Genomic DNA, 23261 nt, shown 5'->3' on the forward strand with positions numbered 1-23261 from the left:
CATACAGCAGAATGGGGGATCATTCACTCATTCGCTCATACCACCACCACCAACCCAGTAGGCCGTGCGGAATCGTGTGGAAGCATTCTTAAAACCAAAAAAAATAAAACAGAATGATCTACCTAGGAGTGATTGGAGCTTTCTCGTAGAAATTTAAGAATTTTTAAGAGTTCAGTCGGGTTTAACTATAATGTTTGTTCAACGAGCTGTGTCGATTGTCATATGTCTTGAAAATTGATTTTTGAACCTGAAATTCTAGCTTTTCGTTACAACTTTGTTGTACGAGATAAGAAAAAAAAAAAAAAACAAATCGTACATTGTATGGCGTGCGTGTGTGATGTTTGACGATATAGCTCGTGTGACGAACGTTCACATCGCAGCAGGCCTCGCCAACCGCGCCTCGTGTTGATAATTAATCAACGTCGTCATACAAAACAACAACAAAGAGTGCCTTGACAAAACCACTCGCGCTGTATCTAGTAGCCATAACACCACGCAGCAACGGTTCCGTACCCTCCAGATAAAGGTCAAGCCCGTCGCGCGCTCGTATTCTCGTCGTCGACCACCACAAGAACAACTTTTGCGCGACTGGAAACTGGAATGGGAAGTTCTAAATTTTTTATCAACGCTGTCCGACGACGACGATGACTACGACGTCGGGGTTGGCCTTGAAATGTCCGAAAATAGTTTTGCGAATAGGAATACACCTCGCACACTCTCACATACAGCCACACATAAAGCTCATTCCCAACCAGTAGTCGTATATCAATAATTTTTCAAGGTCAGGATGAGGAAGCATTTTTCCCAATCCCAGCCCCGACCCGACCCGACTCGACTCCGACTACGATGAGCGGCCAAAGAGCAAGAGCAACGCTCGAGCACTCATTTTCCCCTTTCATCAAAAGGGTTCGTGAGTTCCTCTGACCGCTGCTGATTCCAAGAACACGTCACGAAGGGCTACTGTGATTTATAGCTCTCGCTGGCGCACAACAAAGGGCGACACGTGGAGTACTAGATTGATTGCCCTATAGCCGCCTGCCGCCTGGCTACTTGGATGAGGAAGCGTTGTGAGAATGCTTCCGCGTGCGATTTGCGTAGGCGAGCGTTCGCGTGCGCTGCGCGCGCTTTTTTCTAGCTTCTAGCAATCGAAAGACGACGCGTGGCGATGATCCGTGGTTCCGCGTTTTTTTGTTCATTTCCAAACCTCAGACAAAATAATAACGACGGTTTTTTTTTCTCTCTTTTGTTTCCCTTGCAGGCATGTCCGCTGAACCCGGCGCCGGAGCTCCAATCGGAACAGGAGTTTAGCCAACGGTTCGCGCACGTAATTCGTGGCGTGATCGACTTCGCCGGCATGATCCCCGGCTTCCAGATGCTGACCCAGGATGATAAGTTCACGCTGTTGAAGGCCGGTCTGTTCGATGCGCTGTTTGTGCGTCTGATTTGCATGTTCGATTCGCAGATCAACTCGATCATCTGCCTGAACGGTCAGGTGATGCGCCGCGATACGATTCAGAACGGTGCGAATGCCCGTTTCCTGGTCGATTCGACGTTCAACTTTGCCGAACGGATGAACTCGATGAATCTGACGGACGCGGAAATCGGTCTGTTCTGTGCCATTGTGTTGATCACGCCCGACCGACCGGGCCTGCGGAACGTGGAGTTGATCGAACGCATGTACTCCAAGCTGAAGGCCTGCCTGCAGTCGATCGTATCGCAGAACCGGCCCGACAAGCCCGAGTTCATGCAGGAACTGCTGCGAACACTACCGGATCTGCGTACGCTCAGCACGTTGCACACGGAGAAGCTGGTAGTGTTCCGGACGGAGCACAAGGAGCTCCTGCGGCAGCACATGTGGAACGCTGAAGAAGATCTCGCAAAGAGTCCCAGCTCGAACACGTGGAGCTGCGATGGCAACAATGTCGAGGATGTGGCCAAGAGTCCGATGAGCTCGGTATCCAGTACGGAATCGGCGGAAACAACCTCGGACTACTCGCATATTCCTTCCTCGTTGAGCGCTTCGGCGCCTCTGCTGGCCGCTACCCTGTCCGGTCAGTGCCCCATTCGCCATCGGGCAAGCAGCGGTTCGTCCGCCGAGGATGATATCATTGGAGGAACGGCCCATCTGGCACAGAACGGCTTGACCATTACACCGGTGATCCGATCGGTTGGAACACATCACGTCCGGTACCGGAAGCTAGACTCTCCCACCGATTCCGGTATCGAATCCGGCAATGAAAAGCACGACCACAAACCAGTCAGCAGTGGATCGTCTTCTTGCTCAAGTCCCCGATCTTCTCTGGAGGATCAATCGGACGACAAGCGTCACATCGTGGAGAATATGCCGGTCCTCAAGCGAGTGCTCCAGGCGCCTCCACTGTACGATACCAACAGCCTAATGGATGAAGCGTACAAGCCGCACAAGAAGTTCCGTGCAATGCGTCATCGAGAGAGTGAAGCCGAGCCTGCTCCTAGTTCATCGTCGTCCTCTACAATCACTCTGTCATCACATTCACCGAAACCATCGTCTAGCTCGTCGCCCTCGTCGGTGGTATCGTCCCACAGTAGCAGTATGGGAGCGGGTCAGTCTCCTCCGCAGCAGCCTCTATCGCAGCTTCATATGCATTTAACCCGACCGTTGAATCAGTCACCACACCAAAGCCTTCACCACCATCATCACCATCACCACGCGGGGACTCCTCCAGCGAGCCACCATCAATCGTCTTCCCTGTCCAGCACCCACTCGGTGTTGGCCAAATCCCTCATGGAGCAACCCACGATGACCCCGGAACAGATGAAACGGTCCGACATCATCCACAACTACATCATGCGAGAGTCGCAACAATCTCAGCACCACCCGGAAGCGCAGAGCTCGTACCGGAGTGGCCTCCTAGTTTGCAGCCCACGATCCTCATCAGTCTCTCCGCTGACCTCCAGCAGTAGCAGTAGCAGTAACTCATCCTCCTCCGGCAGTGGTTGTCCCTTCTCAGCAGCCAATGGCGCCGGAAGCCGGTGGCAAAGTGGTCCAACCAGCGTAATCACCACCACCCGCCAGCAAACTCCTTCCCCATCGCTCAATTCCACCGGAAGTGCCGACACTTCCTCCTCTTCCAGTGCTGCCAGCAGCAGTACTAGCATCCGCTACTTCCAGTCACCACATTCGACATCGATCTCCCCACCGGTGGCCGTCATGGCCCAGCAAGCCAGCAGCACCACCACCGGATCCATTGGTTCCCCTCAGTCCGTGGTGACGGCACCCTCTCCCTCCCCTCGCCTCATCGAGCTTCAAGTGGACATCGCTGGCGGTTCCGCTTCCTCCGGTACCACCGATGCCCCTCTGAACCTGTCGAAAAAATCCCCCTCGCCCTCTCCAGCACGCCACCAATCCACCTCCTCCTCCACAGCCACCATCCACAAGGTGCTACTGGAAGCGTAAGCCACGCCCACCACCCTAACAACAACAAACTACTACTACTACTACTAAGTGATCGACAAATGGAAACTACTACTAAAACAAACACAAGCAGTAAAAGAGGCAGATCAGTTTACACAACTGTGTACAAAGTTTAACATTAGAGTTTGCGAGTAGTGAGGTACGGATTAGAATTTTATAAATCGGGACGCGCGCCCCGCCCTCCACGGAGGAGGAGTCACCGTCACTGTGTGTGCAAATCACTAAAGAAGAGCATTGATATTTTACTAAGCCTAAACCTAAAGCAAAAAAAAAAAACAAAAGAAAAAACGAGGATCTCTATTTTACCTCCTCTTCCGCCAATCGAGAGAGAGGGGAGGGGGCGCGCGGGCTGCAAAACGAGGAGGAGAAAAAGGCGGTTAGCTGGCCGGCTGGCTGGCCAGCAGCAACAATCAGATTCCCTCCCGAAGAGTTTAAAACTTTCCGACTGTGCGAGATGCATGATCGTGTGAATGATGTAATAATCATCGAAACAAGCCAAACAGGAAGACATTGCGTTTTTAGTGGATAGAGGATGAATCATTGACACGTACACACATACATTGTGGATATGTTCTAAGCATATTACTAGAAACAAAAAATCATGATTGAATTCAATCAGAGAGTACTCAGACAAGTTAGAAACGGAAGACGAACCAATCGATGAATTTATCAAGGAAAACCTATCAGGCACGGGGGGTGTGTTAAACTGAACATATATAACAGTAGGAAAGACAGACTAGATTTGAAAACTGCGCGAGTTTGTAGTTTTGCGCGCACTGTAAATAGTCGTGACAAGGAATTCCAAATTTTTACCAAACACGGTCCCACTGTGCGCGGGGGGCGCAAGACACGTGTGATGCAGGCGACGAGAATTAACGGAAAGTGAGATCAGAAATATTGTTTTTAAGCAGGGCCTGATTAGGGGGGAAATGGGAAGCAAGCAACAAAACCGTACTTTAAACCGTAACAAACACAAAGGAAGCATGAAATTATCAAATCCGTTCTAATTTTAATTTCACAGATGATGGAAAACAAGCAGATGTTTGCAATCTACTTTTAATTGAAAGTATAGAAAAAAAAGTGAAAAGCCAAAGCGACGTCCGTCGCTTTGGAAACAAAAATCAAGCTGAAATTTGTACATAGTGTAATTAGACTATTATCCTCCTTTTAATTAAACGTGCAGATTTTTATTTATTGAAACATTTGCTTATTAACATTCTTATTATTCTTTATTAAGTGTCCTTTATGTTTTCCAAAACTTTTTGTAAATAGCTAATTAAAAACGTTAAGGTTAAAAAAGAAAACAAACAAAAACACATACACACGAGACCAAGTTTTAATTTAAAGTAAAACCATTTTAATTGAGAGAGTTAGTTTTTCCGTATCACCTATTATTATTATTTTTATGAAGCAAAATCCTTTATCAAAAGTAAAGCATAAGAATCAATGTTTTATAAAAGAAAAAAGGAAAAAAGCATACAAGAAATGAATTAAGTTTGAAAACCGTGAACGAATGCGTTGACGCGTGTGTGCAGAAAAGGAGTGTGATTTTATCAAATTTATACTTCTACTGGGGATGCAAGTGTGTGAGAATGAATGCGAACCATAATGGATAATAACTACATACACGAAAAAACAGAAACAAATCGTCAAAACATGTGCAACAGTAATAAGATGAAAAAAAAAACAGAAAGAAAACCCTACATGTATAAGGAGAAAGTTTCTAGGTTTAGGACTATAGCTGTATAACATTTAAAAAAGAGAATAAAGAGAATGAAAGCAGAAAAAATCAATTGAAATTGAAATAAAAAATACACACAATACATGAGCAAGAATGCGAATGAGAAAAATCCAAAAACAAAAAAAAAAGAGCGAAAAATATCCCCAAATTCATATTTAATTGTATTGAACAAACCAACCCGAAACCCTATAACTCTATGGATGAAACACAACGCAAACAAAAGAAAAACGGATAATAAAGAAGTAAACATTGTCGTCATTGAGACACGAGAAACAACCCGGAGCAAATCAACAGAATCAATGGAAAACAAAACAAAAATCAATATGTAGTACAGAAACATACCTAAATGGATAGAATCGAGAGAGACAGAGTCAACACACAAATGAGAGAACCAACAACACAGGTAAACACAAACAAAAAAATCACAAAAAAAATATGAAACAACAACAGTTGAATTGAGGAATGATTGAATGAAATAAAGTATTAAATATTGCTTCATTGTTGCAATTAATATGAAAAAAAAAACGCTGATGTTATGTTGGATGGAACGAAAGAGAAAGTTGCCCTTTTTGGCATTGTCCGCTGCACTTTGTACTCTGTGGTCTTCTGTCATATGGGAAAAAGTCGTCTCGAAGGCACCTTTGACGTGTGGTTAGTTGGTGGAGTTCGCTTCTGGAGGTTTGCAGTACATTAATCATAGACCTCTTCCAATTAAGTCAAGTGCATCAAGTTGCATCACTAGACCTCGGTCAAATCCCTTTCAACGTTGATCTTCATTGATCAACGATTAACGATATTGATGGTAGGCGTAGGACAGCCTAAGAATTCATAATAGAACAATTTCTCTACATTTACAGATGATGATGCCGAATTTGCCTGTTATCATATTACTATCTCATACGTATACGAAGCCCGGCAAAGATAGGACTTATATGCTATTACAGGCAAAAATAGAAGGATAAACTGATTGTTCTCGATAAGATGGCTCTAAAATTGTTTGGAGTTGTGATAAGATGGCATTCATATAGCAAACCAAAGTGTTTGGGAACATGGTTTAAAATGCCTTTCAAATTCTTTGTAAGAGCCTAATAGACGATCCCATAGGAATTCTTTTGATTTCCCTACGTAAACTGACGAACTCCGGGTTTTCTTACTTGCTCTTTAGGTTTTCTGGTGATTTTGGGAAATTGTGAATAAAATGGAGATACTTGGTTGCTGATGTCTGGCTGCACCTGTCAAGCAGCATCCGGTGAAAGTCATTTTGCGCTGCATGCGTCTCTCGAGCGAGATTTTGAAAGGCTGAAAACAATAAACGTGCAAGTTTGTGCAGGTATCAGAAGGCTGGATCCAGGGGTACGTTATCCTCCATTTGGGATACTTATGCCGTCATATGTATAAGCCTATTTCATATTTTAGCTCAGGGAGAATGGAACAAGGGATGCGGATTAGGAAGGAGAAAGGAGATGAAATAGGAAAGGGTACCCTAAAAGAGAAATTAACGTATAAGCTTAACTAGAGGTCACAGCCCATACCACAACAGGTTTAATTAGTGCCCAAGCGTAAAGAAAGCCTATAGCACATTGTATGTAGCATGTGATGCCATGTGACTTTGAATATGATATTAAAGAAACCACCCAAGCAAATACTACGTTTAAGCGGGAGCTTTCCTGAAAATGCATACAACTTTGTGCAAAAGTGTCGCTGAGGATATCCTGAGGCATGTGAGTTGACATGAATTGGCATGTTAGCCAGACGAACATCACAGGAACGAGGTTAACCTGATAAATCTAGAAATCTTTTCTTCTTCACACACCGCACGCACCTTTTCGGGATAAAACTATAGAGTAATTTTATGCCATGAGAATAACCAATAGAAAAGTCATAAAAAAGTAGTTATTCAAAACATGTTTGAAATACTCAAATCCCTCTGGATATAATAGGACAAAAACCCATTTCCAAGAGATTCGAAGGAAGCAGAGCTTTATAGTGTCCACTTAATCGATTCTATAGCTACAATACTCGGAATTAAAGATATTTTGAACTTGACCAGATCAGAGGTCGATTCAATCATTCTTAGTCATCACTCCCCTCCTCTCCAGCTCACTGTTTTTAACTGGAGTGTAGAGGAGGTGGTGGCTGTCACCAGAATGTAGACGCGAAGTGGTCACGGCACTGCACTGGCTTTCTTTCTATTCTTCCTTTTTCGGAAAAACTAACTCTACGATTATTACTTCTTACTGTTTATTCTTCTTCTAGACTTACTTTCTAACACTTTCTCGCAACCACACGGCACACTAACGTCGTCGACACCGACGACAAACGGACACCCGGACTTCTCCAACGAACCCACAACAACCGTCACCGCGAACAGACGAACCGGGCAGCCGACGATCCACACAACAATACAACACCCCGCCCCGGCGTCAATCGCGGGTCTTTTAACTTGCCGTCGCAAGAACTCATTCTCCCGATCTGAAAAGAAATAAGAGAAAAGAGAAAAGCCAAAACGGGCGTCGTCCACTCTGGCTTCATTAGTTCGGCCGCGTGACTGAGACCTTGTTGGGGTTCAGTCAGCGCTGCCGGGCGACAAACAAAAATTAAAAGAAAAAACATTTCTCCGGCATTGGAGCGAGAACGTTATATCACCAGGTCAACCAGCAACAAGCAGTAAGCATTCTCTCTGCTTGCATCGCTTATTTCTTGGTTAACCGGCGTTGGTCTATAAACATGACCGTGAAATCCACATGTGATGTAATCCACTAATTGCGTGGAGCACCATGAGGAAATAAATGGTCTTTCTTAGATCAATGGTGATCATTGATCTTTAGATTTATTCGATACAGGGAGGGAAATGCTTCCTTCGGTCGGCAGGACCGCTACAGGAGCACCCACCTTCTTGTGTTTTTCAGTCAAAAAATAAAATAATATTAAAAAATAAAATAAAATAAAATAAAAATGTAAGAGTTGTGGCCATGGATCACATTATCACTCCCCTCCTCATTCCGCTCCCCCTCTCCTATGACCACGTGACTTAGTGATAACCTCTTGCTAGAATGAGGATTACATCAAAAATTCTAAAGCCAATTTGAATTATGGTAAGATAAAATATAAACTTCAAACAATATCGCTTCCTCCGCAACCATCCGGCTCCATTGTAACCTGATAGAATACTTTTTTTTCGCGCTTAGCGCAAAAATGCGCAAACAGTGGCATATACATATCTCTTTCGGGATGGAGGATATCTCCATACAAATGGATCAACTTTTGACTCTCCAGAAATCTAAGATTTCCCAACAAAACAACAATTATTGTCCCTCATTTGAAAGAATTACTAAAACAGTTTACACCACATAAAAAAAAAAACAAAAAAAAAATATGCAAACCTGTTATTGCTCAACAGCACAACTGTGCTGGTTCGTCACGAAAGGGATATCCTGGATTCAATGAAATAAAATTTTAAGCATGATGACTTATGTAATGATTTTTAAAGAAACGTTTGACTTAACCTACAATTGTTGAAATGGAAAAAAGTTATGCCGATTAGATTATTTTTCTAATATAACACAAAGTTAGCCAAAACTGCAACATGGTTTCAAAATTGAAGACGACAATTATAGTTCATTCAAATTTCCTCTATAATTGACAGAAGGCAGATAGGTCTGTATGCCACCAGGGTTTCTCGGGTTTGGGCAATAGAACCAATCTTTGCCTTTTCCAGCTCTCCGGAAATTCGCCTCTGTCAAGGCCCATCTGCATAGCCATTCTAAACATGTCAGGGCTAGCCTCGATGGCCGTCTTGATGGCTACTTTCGGGATACCGTCCGGACTCGAAGCCTTTTTCAACTAAAACAAGCTTTATCGTGGCGATATGTGTGCCTGCCGGACCCTTTCGCATTTTTAAATAACTCAACGTACATATGTACAGATTTGCGGTTTAGGGGAAGATGATATACCTAGATTGATGAGATTTGGATTACCTCATGACAACTAAAATGCCGGATCAATAATTGGCTCGGTAGCTTAGTTGGTAAAGCACTTGTCTAGCGAATAAGGGTCGTGAGTTCAAATCTCACCTGAGATGTGGATTTTTTCTCAATTTGACCAATAATTTACCCATCTGCACATATGTACGTTGAGTTATTTGAGTCTCTTTCGCATGCTAATCGATGCACTTAGTGCATCTACTTCGCACTGCTGCTTAATCGCTGATCACATGCAGGTTTTTACACTTGCCTTCGCTGTTAAGGCTTTCACCGGCACTTTTTCGCCCAAAACCTCCTAAGCTGATGCCTTTTTTTAATTAATCATTTATTTAAGGCTCATGCGCCAACAGGCATAACGGAGCCAAATTCAGTTAAAACTATTTACAATTTCATGTTTTTGTCTTATAAACTATGTTAGTTTTGGGGAACCGAAAAACTCGTGGTTTAGTCGAGGTTAGAGGGAACAAATATATTTGAGGAAAGGATAGGGTGATGGGGCTTTTCGTTGACACGTGACAGCTTGGTGAGGCATATTGCTGCTGGTCAAACGTAGAGTGGACAAACAACCTGTAACGATACATACAGACGATTTTCGAAGGGACACGAGGTGGACAAATGGAGCAACAAGACTGGGATATCAAACGAAGAATTCAGCTTGCTTCAAGAAGTCGTACACAAGCTTCATATACTCAAGATCAAATTTACCCAACACATCTCTAATGTCTTCCTTTTCTGGTTTTCCCTCGGGCTCTGGGGGATGCACATAAATCGGATCTGGCAATACCGTATTCGGGACATTTATGGTTGATATCTTGATAGCCTGCACTACGATTGCTATCTGTGAGCCCTATTCGATAAAAATGCGAGCCCAGAGAGTAGTGATTGGACATAAGTCGACACATTATCTTGATAAAATGTCGACCCATATCCAACCCCTTGAACCACGCCGTCTTCGATACCTGTGGGAGAATTGAATGTAACCACCTGCCCACCTTTCCTGCATCCCATTTTTTGTTGCCAACTGACTAAGGCATGCTGACCCCAAAGAACAATTCAAAGTCATAAATAAGCATGCATGTCGAACTATTGCTGCAAACGTAAACAATTTTTGTTTGTTCGATTTGCCCTTAGTAGCTTTAATATAAGCTGAAGAAGAACTTTTTTCTACGCGTAAAAAAGCTTATGTTCCACAGTTTTCGATAGCTGATTATTGTGGTCTACATAGGTTGAACAAATGCTTTTGATGTTTAAAATTTCAGCTATTTTGGGAATGTTCAATAATGGTTTAACAGTAAGCTATATAAACGGATTCATAATTTATTTTTTCGAATATCACTTTTCGATTGAACAACACGTCAAAGTAAATATATTACAGCAGTACTAGAACGTTCCTCATTATTAAATATGTATTGATGTTTGTTGCACACTAATGCAAAATGTTCGAAACATTTGCTAATTTTCGTAGCAATTTCAAAGTTACAGTCATCTTCACAACTTTTTTTAAATAAATATCTACAAGGTTCCATAGATCTGAATATTGATCTTTCACAGCTTTGTGAAGATGTTTCACTCTCAGCGAGCAACTTACCAATTCCAAGATGGCGTAGTTGGCAAGGCATGCGACGGGTGATTGGAAGATCACGAGTTCAAATCCCAAGTTGAGAAATTTTTAGAAGAGCTTGTGTGTTACAAATGTGTTTAGATGCGACAAATAAACATGATTAGACTATAATTGTTCCTCGCACTTAAATTTGTTTTTGTTTTCTCAGTGCGTTATTATAGCTGGATACAAGTTTAATATGAGGCTGATATAACACAGATTACTTCCGACTGTAAAGCCTATATCGCGCTTTTAGAAAAGATTGCTGAATAACTTCTCCACTTTTGTTTGAACAACGCCTGATTACAAGCTGTGATGAAATAATGTTAAACTGTAATTCAATCAAATGTGGAATAAAAATGTCATTGCAATGTTGGTTAAATGAGTGATTGTTTCTTGGGACGAGCAATAAAAAAACATTGAAGACGATATGACGGTCATAAATATCGCCTTTCATAGCGCCCACCTTCGAGCAATGCGAAGGGATCCAAACCAAGGTGATGGATGATATATGCTTGATTCGATAGAGCACTCAAAAATGATCGTATTTCGCTTAGGAAATACGTGGAGTGCTTTACCGGCCTCATTGAGCGAATAGCCTCAATTGAACTGAAAATGAAATATTGATCAGAGGGAAGAGAGGCGATTCGCTCAAATGCGTAGTGTATAGCCGCCAATTCTGCGACATATACTGAGCAAGGACTTTGAAGTTTATGGGCGGCGCTATGAAGCTCATTAAATATACCAAATCCAGTGGAATCGTTTGTTTTTGACCCGTCAGTGAAAAACCTTCTGTCGCAGCAGACTTGGCCAAACTTGTTTGCAAAAATTTTTGGAATGTGCTCCTGATCGGATTTCATGGTCAGATCAAAACCTATAGTGGAATTGGAGAAGTCTGGGAAGCAATCACGGTTGAGAACATTCAATGAAGGGTGAACCTCCAGAGTCATGTACGAGTAGTACACTATCATAAATTTTGTTTGATGAATTCGTTCGATCAGCTTCTCAAAGCTTTCAATTACCAATGGATTCAGCACCTCACAGCGGATGAGGAACCTCAACGACAACTCCACGAAACGATCTGATAAAGGGAGTACACTGGAACCTCTTTTTATGCACATAACTGGGACTGCATAAATTAAAAATGTGCATAAATTAAAAAAGGCTTAAATAGAGGGAAATTTATGCATAAATTAAGTTTGGGCTTTAATTACAGAATCTAGTTCGTGAGAACAGGTCTTGCTCCTGGGCAGTTGAGGTGGGACTAAGGGGGTTTCCAGAAAGTTCCCAGAGAGCCCAAAAAGGGGGTTCCAAGAGACTTCAGGGGCGTTTTAAGTTTTTTTTTTGGGGGGGATTTGAGGAACCTTTTAAGGGTGTTCTGTCAAGATTTTTGGTGTTTTCGTGGGATTACGGGGAATTCTGGGGTATTTCAATAGTATTAAGTGGATTTCAGGGGCGTTCCAAGGGGCTTTAGGGGCAATTCAAGGGATCTCAGGAGCCTTTGAAGGGCGTTGCAAGGGAACGTCCATAAATTACGTCACGCTGTTAGGGGGAGGGGGGGTTCAGTAAAGTGTGACAACCCATACAAAAAATTCCGAGGTCTTATACAAAAAGTGTGACATAGGGGGGAGGGGGGGTTGGAAATGGTCATTTTTTGCGTGACGTAATTTATGGACGCTCCCCAAGAGGTTTGAGGGGCGTTTTAAGGTATTTCAGAGTCTGCTCTGAACCTTCCTGAAATACCTCTAAAATCCCTCTTAAACTCCCCGGGGACCCCATGTAACGCACCTAAGAGGCTTCGAAACCCTTGAGAACTCCTCCGTAACGCATCCGTAACGCCTATCGGAATCCCCCGAAAATGCTCTGAAACGTTTTGAAATGCCTCCAAAATCCTCCTTAAACCCCCATGTAACGCACCTGAAACGCTTCAAACCCCCCAAAAACTCCTCCGTAACGCTTTCGTAACGCCTCCTAATCACGCCGAAAATGGTCTGAAACATCCTGAAGTGCCATCAATATCCCCCTTGAACCCCCTCGGACCCCATGTAACGCACCTAAGAGGCTCCAAACCCGCCGAAACTCCTCCGTAACGCTTTCGTAACGCCTCTTAATCCCACAGAAAATACTCTGGAACGTCCTGAAATGCCTTCAAAATCCCCCTTAGACCCTCTCGAACCCCATGTAATGCACCTGAGAGGCTCCGAAACCCACGAAAACTCCTCGTAACGCTTAAGTAATGCCTCTGCATTATAGACACTATAGATTCCATAGACTCACGGAGACATGGTTGAACAATACGATTGTAGTGTGTTTTACCAAGAATTTAGAGTGTACCGAGCAAATATGACGTCACGCAATCCATAGTCGCTATTGAAATCGTGACATCATGCTCGTTTGGCTACACGAACTGACAGTTCGTTTGGCTACAGTTGTCTACGTCTCCGCGAGTCTATGGAATCTATAGTGTCTATACTCTGCATCCCGCCGAAAATGTTCTGAAACATCTTGAAATGCCTCCCTCTTAAACCCCCTTGGACCCCATGTAACGCACCTGAGAAACTCCGAAAATTTCTCCGTAACGCTTCCGTAACGCATCTGAATCACGCCGAAAATGGTCTGAAACATCCCGAAATGCCCAATAAATCCTCCTAAGCCAAAACCCCTAAACACGCCTCCGTAACGCCTCTGAAATCAGCCTCTGATACTTCCTGAAATGATTCCTAAGCCCCTTTAAGACCCACTCGGACCCCATGTAACGCACATGAGACCTTCGGAAACACCCAAAAACAGTGATCCTCAGCCTAACTGTCTTTGCGGGCCAAAATTGAATTTTGAATAGAGAATGCGGGCCGCAAGTCGTTCAAGAGTTTATTTTCAACTATTTTCAAGATTCAACACAAAATCCATTTGTCGATTTTTTGAAAATACTGTACAAGGAACAAGATCTAAGCAACATTTCTGAGTTTTTTTCTGCAGCTTAGGGATTTTCTAAAAAGTATATCGAATCCTTTATTAAAAACAATTTTGGAACTGTGAGGTTTTTTGAAACTTCGTGAATTTTGAGAAATTTCAGAATTATTTGTAGGAATTTCAGGGTTCTCGGAAGAAATTCACATAAACTGCCTGGAGATACTATTGTGGAAATCCTTGATGATTCTTTAAGTTTATCTTGTGTAATTTCTTAGAGAGCCAATGAAGAAAAACCTGCAAACATGATTTTCTGAACAATGTGTGTAAGTATTTGTAGCCTATATAGAATATATATTTTAAGAAGAATTTCCAAAACTATTGCTAGGCGAATGGAGAGAATCTTACCCAGTCTTGCCCAGGCAAAAATTGTAAAATGGTTTTGAATAGTCTCCTGGTAGAAGTGTTGAAATTTTAGGTTATAACTATTACAAGAAATTTTTTAACCGATAAAAAACAAAATGGTCATTATTTTAATTTTATTTTCTTGAAATTAAACAAATTACTACTGACAAGTTCTGCCACAACTCCAAAATCCATGGAAGAGAATCTGTAAAATTTATCCTTAACTCATTATTCAAGCGAAACATACAGTTTCGAATGTTTTTGGAACAAAATTCGAAAAATTAGTATTTTACTGTATGTAAAACTTTCAAAAATCTTATTTCTTTTGAAAAACTCTCCATGATCAGTAGTTAATATTCACTCTCATGAAAGTTTTAAAATATATTGAAATTTCAGATTTTCATTATGGAATCTATGAGTGGGCCACTTCCTAATACATTTCAAAATCAGCTTGTGGGCCGCACAAAACCTGGTCGAGGGCCGCATGCGGCCCGCGGGCCGCAATTTGGTGACCACTGCCCAAAAACGAACCTGTAGCCTTCCTTTGCTCCCCTCTGTAAACACCCCTTGGCCTTCGAATGAGTGTAATCAGTTTCGTACCTTTTAATTCCGCCCTAATTGCTTATCCTTTGACAGATACGCGTATTTCGATTACCACTTGTAATCTTCCTCAGTGTCAGTTATCCACTGTGTGATTACACTCATTCAAAGAGGGTATTCTGCTTAGAGGGTTCGAAAAGTCGGTACAAGAACTAAATTATTTGCTAACTTATACTAAAACATTGATGGGACAAATTGTCCAGATCTGTAACGGAACTAAAAAGAAAGGACTTTATCGGTAGACAACGACAAGAAGAGAGCAGAAGGCGGACGACGACAGACAGGGGCGAACAACAAAACCAAAACACGGACAAAGAAAACAAGGAACGTACTACATCAAACTCTGACATCAACACGTTTCAAAAACTGATATATGAGATTAACTGAGTTTTCTCCGGAGAGAATTCGATACCCAACTTTACAGCCCAAGCAGACAAATTGTCCAGAGTATCTTGCAATAGTCCTTGCAGATCTTCCTCCTTTGGTCCGGTGATAGAAACCACGGCGTCATCCGCAAGCTGTCGTAGCATGCAATTTTCCATGAGACATTCGTCGGTATCTCTGACGTAAAATTGTAAAGAAGGGGACTTAAGGCGAAACTGGAAGCATTTCCTCATTTTTTCAGTTTTTGATTTAAAAAAAAATACGAAGTAATATTTTCAAAAACGGTGTTGGCACACCGGCCAGGGATATTTCCTACGTTGTGGTTGAATAAATGAAACGACAGTTATTTCCCGTCCAGCCATGGCGGAGGCATCCCAAGTATGAAACACTAGAAGATTATTATAAACCTACTTCAATAAAACTCTAGTCAAAGCAACATTATCCGCATTGCTTCTACCATAACCTCCGGAAGATTACAATCTTGCTAGTTGGCCCATCCTGGTAAAGGTTTTGAAGTGTATTCAACAAAAGTAATCCAGCATTTGTAGTAACTATCTCTAGAGTAATCTACCTAGATAAATGCTATCCCCACTAATAATGACATTCATCGTAACTATTCCGAATTTATAAATTATATTTCGTCTTGAAAAATGCATCATGAAAGAATAAACAAAACTGTCAGAGAAATGATGCAAATAATACGTTCCAAATTTGCAAATTTTGCACGCTGATTATTTATCGTATAGTGCCGCCAAATCAATTGCCGGATGAAATTTAATGTGGAATACGCTATTGAAGATGCGAAAAAATAAGCGCCCTCTTCGAAATCGTTAATATAACGTACAAATGTCACCTAAAAATATGCTTGAAAATCATCATCGAACTGGAAAAATTCAACAATCCAATATGTCGGCGCTAAAAATATCTAATTTCTATCATTTCCACTTTGCTTTCATAAAAGCATTATTTAACGCATAATGCCTAGTGATTGCATTTGTAATGACAACCTGTATGCTAAATGGTTACGTTAAAAGCTGATATAAAGCCGTTCCGTTATTTTTTTTTACTTATAGGAAGACTAAACAGCAACCTGTTACAAAATTGACAGCTGGAATGTGATGTTTACATTTGAGCCATCCATTCGAGTGCAGTGAAAGTACTGTGACTATTTTCTTATCGAAGTGATTAAAAACAGCAGAAAATACGTACGATGGCTTTTTCCCATCGGCAACCATATTAAACTATTTAGAACTGACTGGTAAGTAACTGAGAAACGAGCGTTGTTCGCCAATTCTTCATTCAAGTTGACTAGCGATTCTGGCTATGAACCGTCCTGCTGATGTGGCACTGATGTGCTTCGTAAAGTGTCCCGTTTATGATTTCGTATGTGGTTCTGCTGTACTTCCATGGCCTGGAGAATGCCGTGATAAACTTCTATCCGTTGTTATCTATAGTTCGAATCATTGATTCTTGCTGGCCACTGCAAGATTGCCATTACGGAATGTGAATTATGGGTTAAAAGCAATGATGGCGCTCGGTCAGTAGGCAGCCACTGATCAGCTGGTTTAAATGCCGTTTGATCTCATATAAAACCGTTTGGTTTACTCGCGTCTTTTATGATAACAAAGTACATTTATAGAATAATATATCACAGCATTCATAAGTTCATGTGTATAGTTTTAAACGAACGGTTCTCTAGAGGAACGGAATGCGATGATAAACCTATTTTAAATACCATGTCATATTTGGTTTTAAATTTTGGCTACAGAAGGTTGTGAAAACAATTAGAAGTAATTTTTTTATCTGTAGTTATTTTGTATATTTAAATGCTTTCTTTACACAACGTGGCATGTTTTCTGCTATAATAAAACCTTTATAAAATACTACGAAAGCTGAAAGGTTGTCAATTTGTTACTTGGGTAGTAGGGTAATTGTAAATATTGTAGTGTTGCGCGAACAAACGGTTTTCGTACACGTGTAGAGGATGGATCAAGGCATCTTCTGATTTTTTTTGGTGTTGAAAAAGTTTTCCATTTTTTCTAAAACCATTTTTTTGTGAAATTTCGTTCAAAAATGGTTTCTGCAAAAACGAAAAACATTTTCCACTACGAAAAAAAAATCAGAAGATGCCTTGATACATCCTTGTACGAAAACCGATTTTGAAAATATTGCTTCGTTATTTAATAAAAAATCAAATACCATAAAGCGTGGAAATGCTTCCAGTTTCGCCTTAAGCATGAGCCCTGGAGGAGACCCATGTAACTAATTCGTAAAGTTGCCGAGGTTCTATGAGATACAAACATGTGCTTCTCAGACAACAAGTTGTACAAATATTTGTTTAAATTCGGAGAAAGCCCACACTCGTGGAGTTTGTCTGAAAGCACATCAACGCAAACTGCATCAAAAGCCCCCTTAATATCCAAAAATACTGAACCCAATTGGTATTTTTGAGCGTAGGCCAGTTGAATTTCTGTAGAACGCAGCGCCAGACAATCGCTCGTTCCCTTGCCTCTGCGAAAACCGAATTGAATATCTGAAAGAAGGCCTTTCGATTCAACCCATGTATCGAGCCGATGGAGAATCATCTTGTCTAGCAGCTTCCATAAGCACGACAACACCGCAGCAGCACGGTACGAGTTGTGATCCGACGCGGGCTTCCTGGGCTTTTGAATGGCGATAACCCTCACTCGTCTCTAGCCATCCGGAACAGTGTTGCTTTTCAAGAATAGATTGAACAAATTCAACAAGCGCCTCTTCGCGAGGTCTAAGAGGCTTTTGAGCAAGTTGAACTTTAATCTATCTATTCCTGGGGCAGAGTTGTTCCATGACAGAAGCGCGAGTGAGAATTCTAGCATCGAAAAGGGTGAATCCATCACATTCCTTTCGGGTGAATAACGACGAATATTCGCTTGTACTTGGACCGAATCCAGACAGACTTTCTTTGCGAAATCGATAATCCATCGAGGCGAGCTTTCTCGATCCTCATTTACCGATACCGCGTTGCGCATTCTCCTACCCATCATCTGGGGTATCAGAAGGCCGGCTCCAGAGGCACGTTATCCTCCATTTGGGACATTTGTGCCATCGCCAAAATAACAGCCTATTTCATCATCTACCTGAGGGAAAAGGAAGGAAAAAGGATTTGGATGGGGATAGGGACAGGTAGGGAAATAGGAAAAATACCCTGGAAGAGGGTACTAACGCACAAGCGTACCACAATGGGTTCAAACAGCGCCCTGAAAAGGGCACTGTAATAACGCATAAAGCGAAAGAGAGCCTATAGCTCTTTACCACAGCGGGTTAAGAACAACAGAATATCCTGAAGATTCAGGTTTCTGAAGTCAGTTTCACTTAATAAGTGTTTACCGAATACTCGGAAACGCAGTTGCGCGAAAACTGGACAGTTACATATCAAATGATACGAAGTTCCATAATCGGATTCACAGCTATCACAGGCAAATGAATCAGCTTGCTGAATATTCGCCATGTGATAGCTGAGTCGGCAGTGGCCAGTCAATGCTTTGACCAGCATGCTGCAATTCTGCTTAGACAGATTAGTTAGATACTTCGCCACCCGTAGAGATGGCTCAGCACTATACAATTTGGTTTGACGACATGACTCCAAACTATTCCAATATTGTCTGTGTTGAGTGACAGCCCAGGTGTGAATCTGAAGCTTAATCCAACACTTCGATATCGGAATAGCTGGCTCAGGGCCAATGAAGTCATGTGATGCTCCAGAGCGAGCTAACTCATCAGCCAATTCATTTCCAGCGATGGAAGAATGACCAGGTACCCATAGAAGGTGAACAGCGTTTGCTGAATTCAGCTCCTCGATTTGAGTTCGACAAGCGATAACTATCTTCGACCTGGAGTTGGCCGAAGCAATTGCTTTAATAGCAGCCTGGCTATCTGAACAGAAGTATATTACTTTGCCCATTACGTGCTGCTGAAGTGCTGATTGCACTCCGCACATAAGAGCAAAGATTTCGGCCTGAAAAACGGTACAGTGTCTACCAAGTGAATAAGACTGATACAGCCTTAGCTCACGAGAATAAACACCAGCACCTGCTCGACCTTCGAGAAGGGAGCCATCAGCGTAACATACGATGCCGTCTGAAATACTTCTTTCCAGATAACCAGATGTCCACTCTGCCCGGGAAGGGAATTTCGTGGAAAATGTCCTATATGGAAAATTACAAGCAATTGTAAGATCACTTGGAGCAAGGACAATTTTGTCCCAATTCACCAAAAGTGGAAACAACGAGGTGTGTGTTGAACTGTGGTTCACAGGAGTTTCCTCTAGTAGACCGAGTACCCGTAACCGGTAAGTGCAAGAAAGGGCTTCTTGTTTGAGATGAATGTGTAGTGGGGCAACGTCAAAGAGAACTTCTAGCGCTGCCGTAGGAGTTGAAGAGAACGCTCCAGACATCGCCATTAAGCACATCCTTTGGAGATGGCCTAATTTTGATTGGACCGTTCTCACTTCACCCTTTTGCCACCACACAAGACATCCATAAGCCAATATTGGCCGAACCACAGTTGTGTAAATCCATTTGATATACTTGGGTTTTAGACCCCAAGTTGTACCAAAAGTACGCCGGCATTGCCCGAAGGCCATACAAGCTTTCTTGATTCTGAACTCAATGTGAGGTGTCCAGGAAAGCTTGGAATCAAGAATGACTCCAATGTACTTTACCTGTTCAGTCACATCGATTTCAGAATCAAAGAGACGCAAAGGTCGAACGCCATTACGGTTTCGCCTTTCCGTGAAAAGAACAATAGATGTTTTACTCGGATTAACCGAAAGGCCATATTGGCGACACCAACCCTCAACTACCTGAAGGGCGTTTTGCATCAGGTCGAAAAGGGTGCTGATGCACATACCAACTAACAGTGTTAGGTAGTCGTCGGCAAAACCATAAGTAGGAAAACCGCTATTATTGAGTTGCCTCAATAGCGTATCTGCTACGAGATTCCACAAAAGCGGTGATAAGACTCCCCCTTGGGGCATCCACAAACACTCAATTTCCTAATCCCTGCTAGACGCAATGTCGAGAAGAGATATCGGTTTTTGAGCATTTGGTGAATCCAATTGGAAATCATTGGAGATATACCATGACTCCGTGCGGCTTCCAATATGGCATCGAAAGGCACGTTGTCAAAGGCACCCTCGATATCTAAGAAAACACCCAAACAAGATTGCTTTTGAGCGAATGCTTTCTCGATATCGTAAACAACCTTGTGTAAAAGAGTCACAGTGGACTTACCAGATTGGTAGGCATGTTGGTTCACATGAAAAGGCACGTTGGCCAGATGAACATCACGGATGTGATGATCCACAATGCGTTCTAAGCATTTCAGAAGAAAAGAGGTCAAACTGATAGGTCTGAAACTCTTTGCTTCTTCATACGACGCACGACCCACTTTCGGAATAAACTTTACAGTAATATCCCTCCAGGATTTGGGAATATACCCTGTAGCAAAACTGCAAACAAGTAGTTTTTTCAAAACATGTTTGAAATAATCAAATCCCTTCTGAAGCAAAATAGGATAAATCCCATCTGCCCCAGGAGATTTGAAAGGAGCAAAGCTATTAAGAGCCCACTCAATCGATTCTATAGTTACAATACTCCGAGCCGAAGCTAAAGAATCATAACTACAAGAAAAGACATCAGGATCATCCGAAGATGTAATATCCACACATCCAGGGAAGTGTGTGCTGAATAAGCATTCTAGAACTTCCTCATCAGAGGAAGTCAGATCGCCATTTGGCAAACGAAGTTCGTTCACCCGGAAATCCTTAGATTTCGCAAGGATTTTGTTTAACCGACTGACTTCACTCAAGCTGGAAACATTTGTACAAAGGTTTTTCCAGCCGGATCGTTCAGCAGACCGGAGAGCTTTCCTGTAGGCCTTGCGAGCCGACCTGAAAGCCTCCGAACCAGCCGAACGTCGTCTGTTCCAACTCTTTCTACATTGTTTCCTGAGTTGAATTTCTGTAGAACGCAGCGCCAGACAATCGCTCGTTCCCTTGCCTCTGCGAAAACCGAATTGAATATCTGAAAGAAGGCCTTTCGATTCAACCCATGTATCGAGCCGATGGAGAATCATCTTGTCTAGCAGCTTCCATAAGCACGACAACACCGCAGCAGCACGGTACGAGTTGTGATCCGACGCGGGCTTCCTGGGCTTTTGAATGGCGATAACCCTCACTCGTCTCTAGCCATCCGGAACAGTGTTGCTTTTCAAGAATAGATTGAACAAATTCAACAAGCGCCTCTTCGCGAGGTCTAAGAGGCTTTTGAGCAAGTTGAACTTTAATCTATCTATTCCTGGGGCAGAGTTGTTCCATGACAGAAGCGCGAGTGAGAATTCTAGCATCGAAAAGGGTGAATCCATCACATTCCTTTCGGGTGAATAACGACGAATATTCGCTTGTACTTGGACCGAATCCAGACAGACTTTCTTTGCGAAATCGATAATCCATCGAGGCGAGCTTTCTCGATCCTCATTTACCGATACCGCGTTGCGCATTCTCCTACCCACCGTCCAGAGAGTCCACATTGACGTCTCCCGCGATAAACCGTTGACGAAATTCCTCCAATAACCACGTTTCTTTGCCTTCACAAGGTTCGTGAATTTGTTGTGAAGAGAGGAATACCACTCGTAATTCTCCAGTGTACCGCGCTTCCGGTAGGTTTTAAACGCGACGGATCTTCCGCGATATGCTCCAGTACATTCTTCATCCCACCACAGTGTGGGGGGATCTTCGCCGTATCGAAGTTCCCGAAACCGGTCTACGCTGCGCTTGAAGAGCACTTTCGACGATTAACCCGGACAAGAATTGGTATTCTTCCTGCGGTGAAAGAACGTCAAGGGCGAGCAGTCGCCTCTGAGACCAATTTAGCATATTTACCCCAGTCGATATGCGTCGTGAGGTAACCATATGCATTTTCCTTACTTTTTTTAGCGAGGGCTTTCAGAAAATCGCCACCTTAAACATTTTTGAAGACAAGGTGTAAATTGTGGGCCAGTCTCAGCGAGGTTAAATCTGTGACATTCAAATTTTCTATCATAATCGTTATGCCTCTGTCAGTCATGTTACGATCGATGGCATTCGTAACCGATGTCCATTGTTCACTTACGGAGTTCCACTGGGCTTCGTGTTCAAATTCGTTATCGACCACAGTGCTGCCAGTGTAGACAACAATAGGAGGCCTAAATACATTCGTAGCACTTGCGTCCAACACAGCCTCTCAAATCGTTACACCTGGAGATTACCACAGCAGACGAAATCGCAAATCGATCACGTTCTGAATGATGGACGGCACTTCTCCGACAGTATCAACGTCAGAACCTATTGTGGCGTCACCATCGACTATGACCACTACCTGGTGATGGTCGAACTGCGCCTAAATACCCCGTAACAATCTGGTAAGAAGAAGCAATCACTTGTGGAGACGCATGGTAGCTCTCTGATGTTAACCGGAACAAGCCTTGATGAAATAGAGAGCAACCATGCGTCTCCACGAGATTACTTTTGATTGTGAAATTTAAATCAATTGGTTTCCGAAATGTACGTAGTCTCCATTTACTGTTTATCCCTTTCGGGACGGAGCTCAAAAAACTAAAATTTCTATACAAATTGCTCAATTTTGGCTCTTCAGAACTATCAGATATTTCAATATAACAACACTTTTTCTTTGACATTTGCAAGAACTACTCGTGAACTTTCGATTCCTAGCTTTATCCACCTAGATAAATCGAAAATTAAAAATTTGCGACAGATAAAACTTTTTCTTGTTTTACAATTTTTGCTCACTTTTTGTTTAACTTGTTATGGTGAATCTCACACATAACATAAACAAAAGTTTGTTTGCACACATGCAAGTATACGTAATGGCTCAATATACAAAACAATTTACATCAGGTAAACCAAAGACTAACTAGTTGAAAAAATTTCGCAAATCTGTTACTGCTCAACAGCACAACTGTGCTGGTTCGTCACGAAAGGGTTATAAGGCCGTGAAAATTAGACTTAACTCCTTTACCAGTTGTGAAGAAACAATAAAATAGACAATAAGAGAAAACAGTAAAACTTCAAATGTCTCTTATCTCAGCTTTGTCACTTTGTATCATTGGATAAAAAACGCATTGATCACAAGGAGACAGTCCGAGTCCAAG

The 23261-nt window shown here is 42.4% G+C and overlaps 1 protein-coding gene across 11 annotated transcripts in view; it reads left to right on the forward strand.

The window, feature by feature from the left end:
• The window catches only part of LOC109425803 (ecdysone-inducible protein E75), a 209824-nt gene extending 204136 nt beyond the window's left edge, over nt 1-5688 (forward strand). For all 11 annotated transcript variants that reach the window (XM_062856768.1, XM_062856770.1, XM_062856771.1 and 8 more), the window contains one exon: nt 1259-5688. In XM_062856768.1, coding sequence (XP_062712752.1) covers nt 1259-3436 — 2178 coding nt within the window. In that variant the 3' untranslated portion in view covers nt 3437-5688. The remainder of the gene's footprint in view (nt 1-1258) is intronic.
• The last annotated feature ends 17573 nt before the right edge of the window (nt 5689-23261 follow it).

This window comes from Aedes albopictus, chromosome 3, assembly GCF_035046485.1.
Source record: "Aedes albopictus strain Foshan chromosome 3, AalbF5, whole genome shotgun sequence".
In the NCBI taxonomy this organism is placed as follows: domain Eukaryota; kingdom Metazoa; phylum Arthropoda; class Insecta; order Diptera; family Culicidae; genus Aedes; species Aedes albopictus.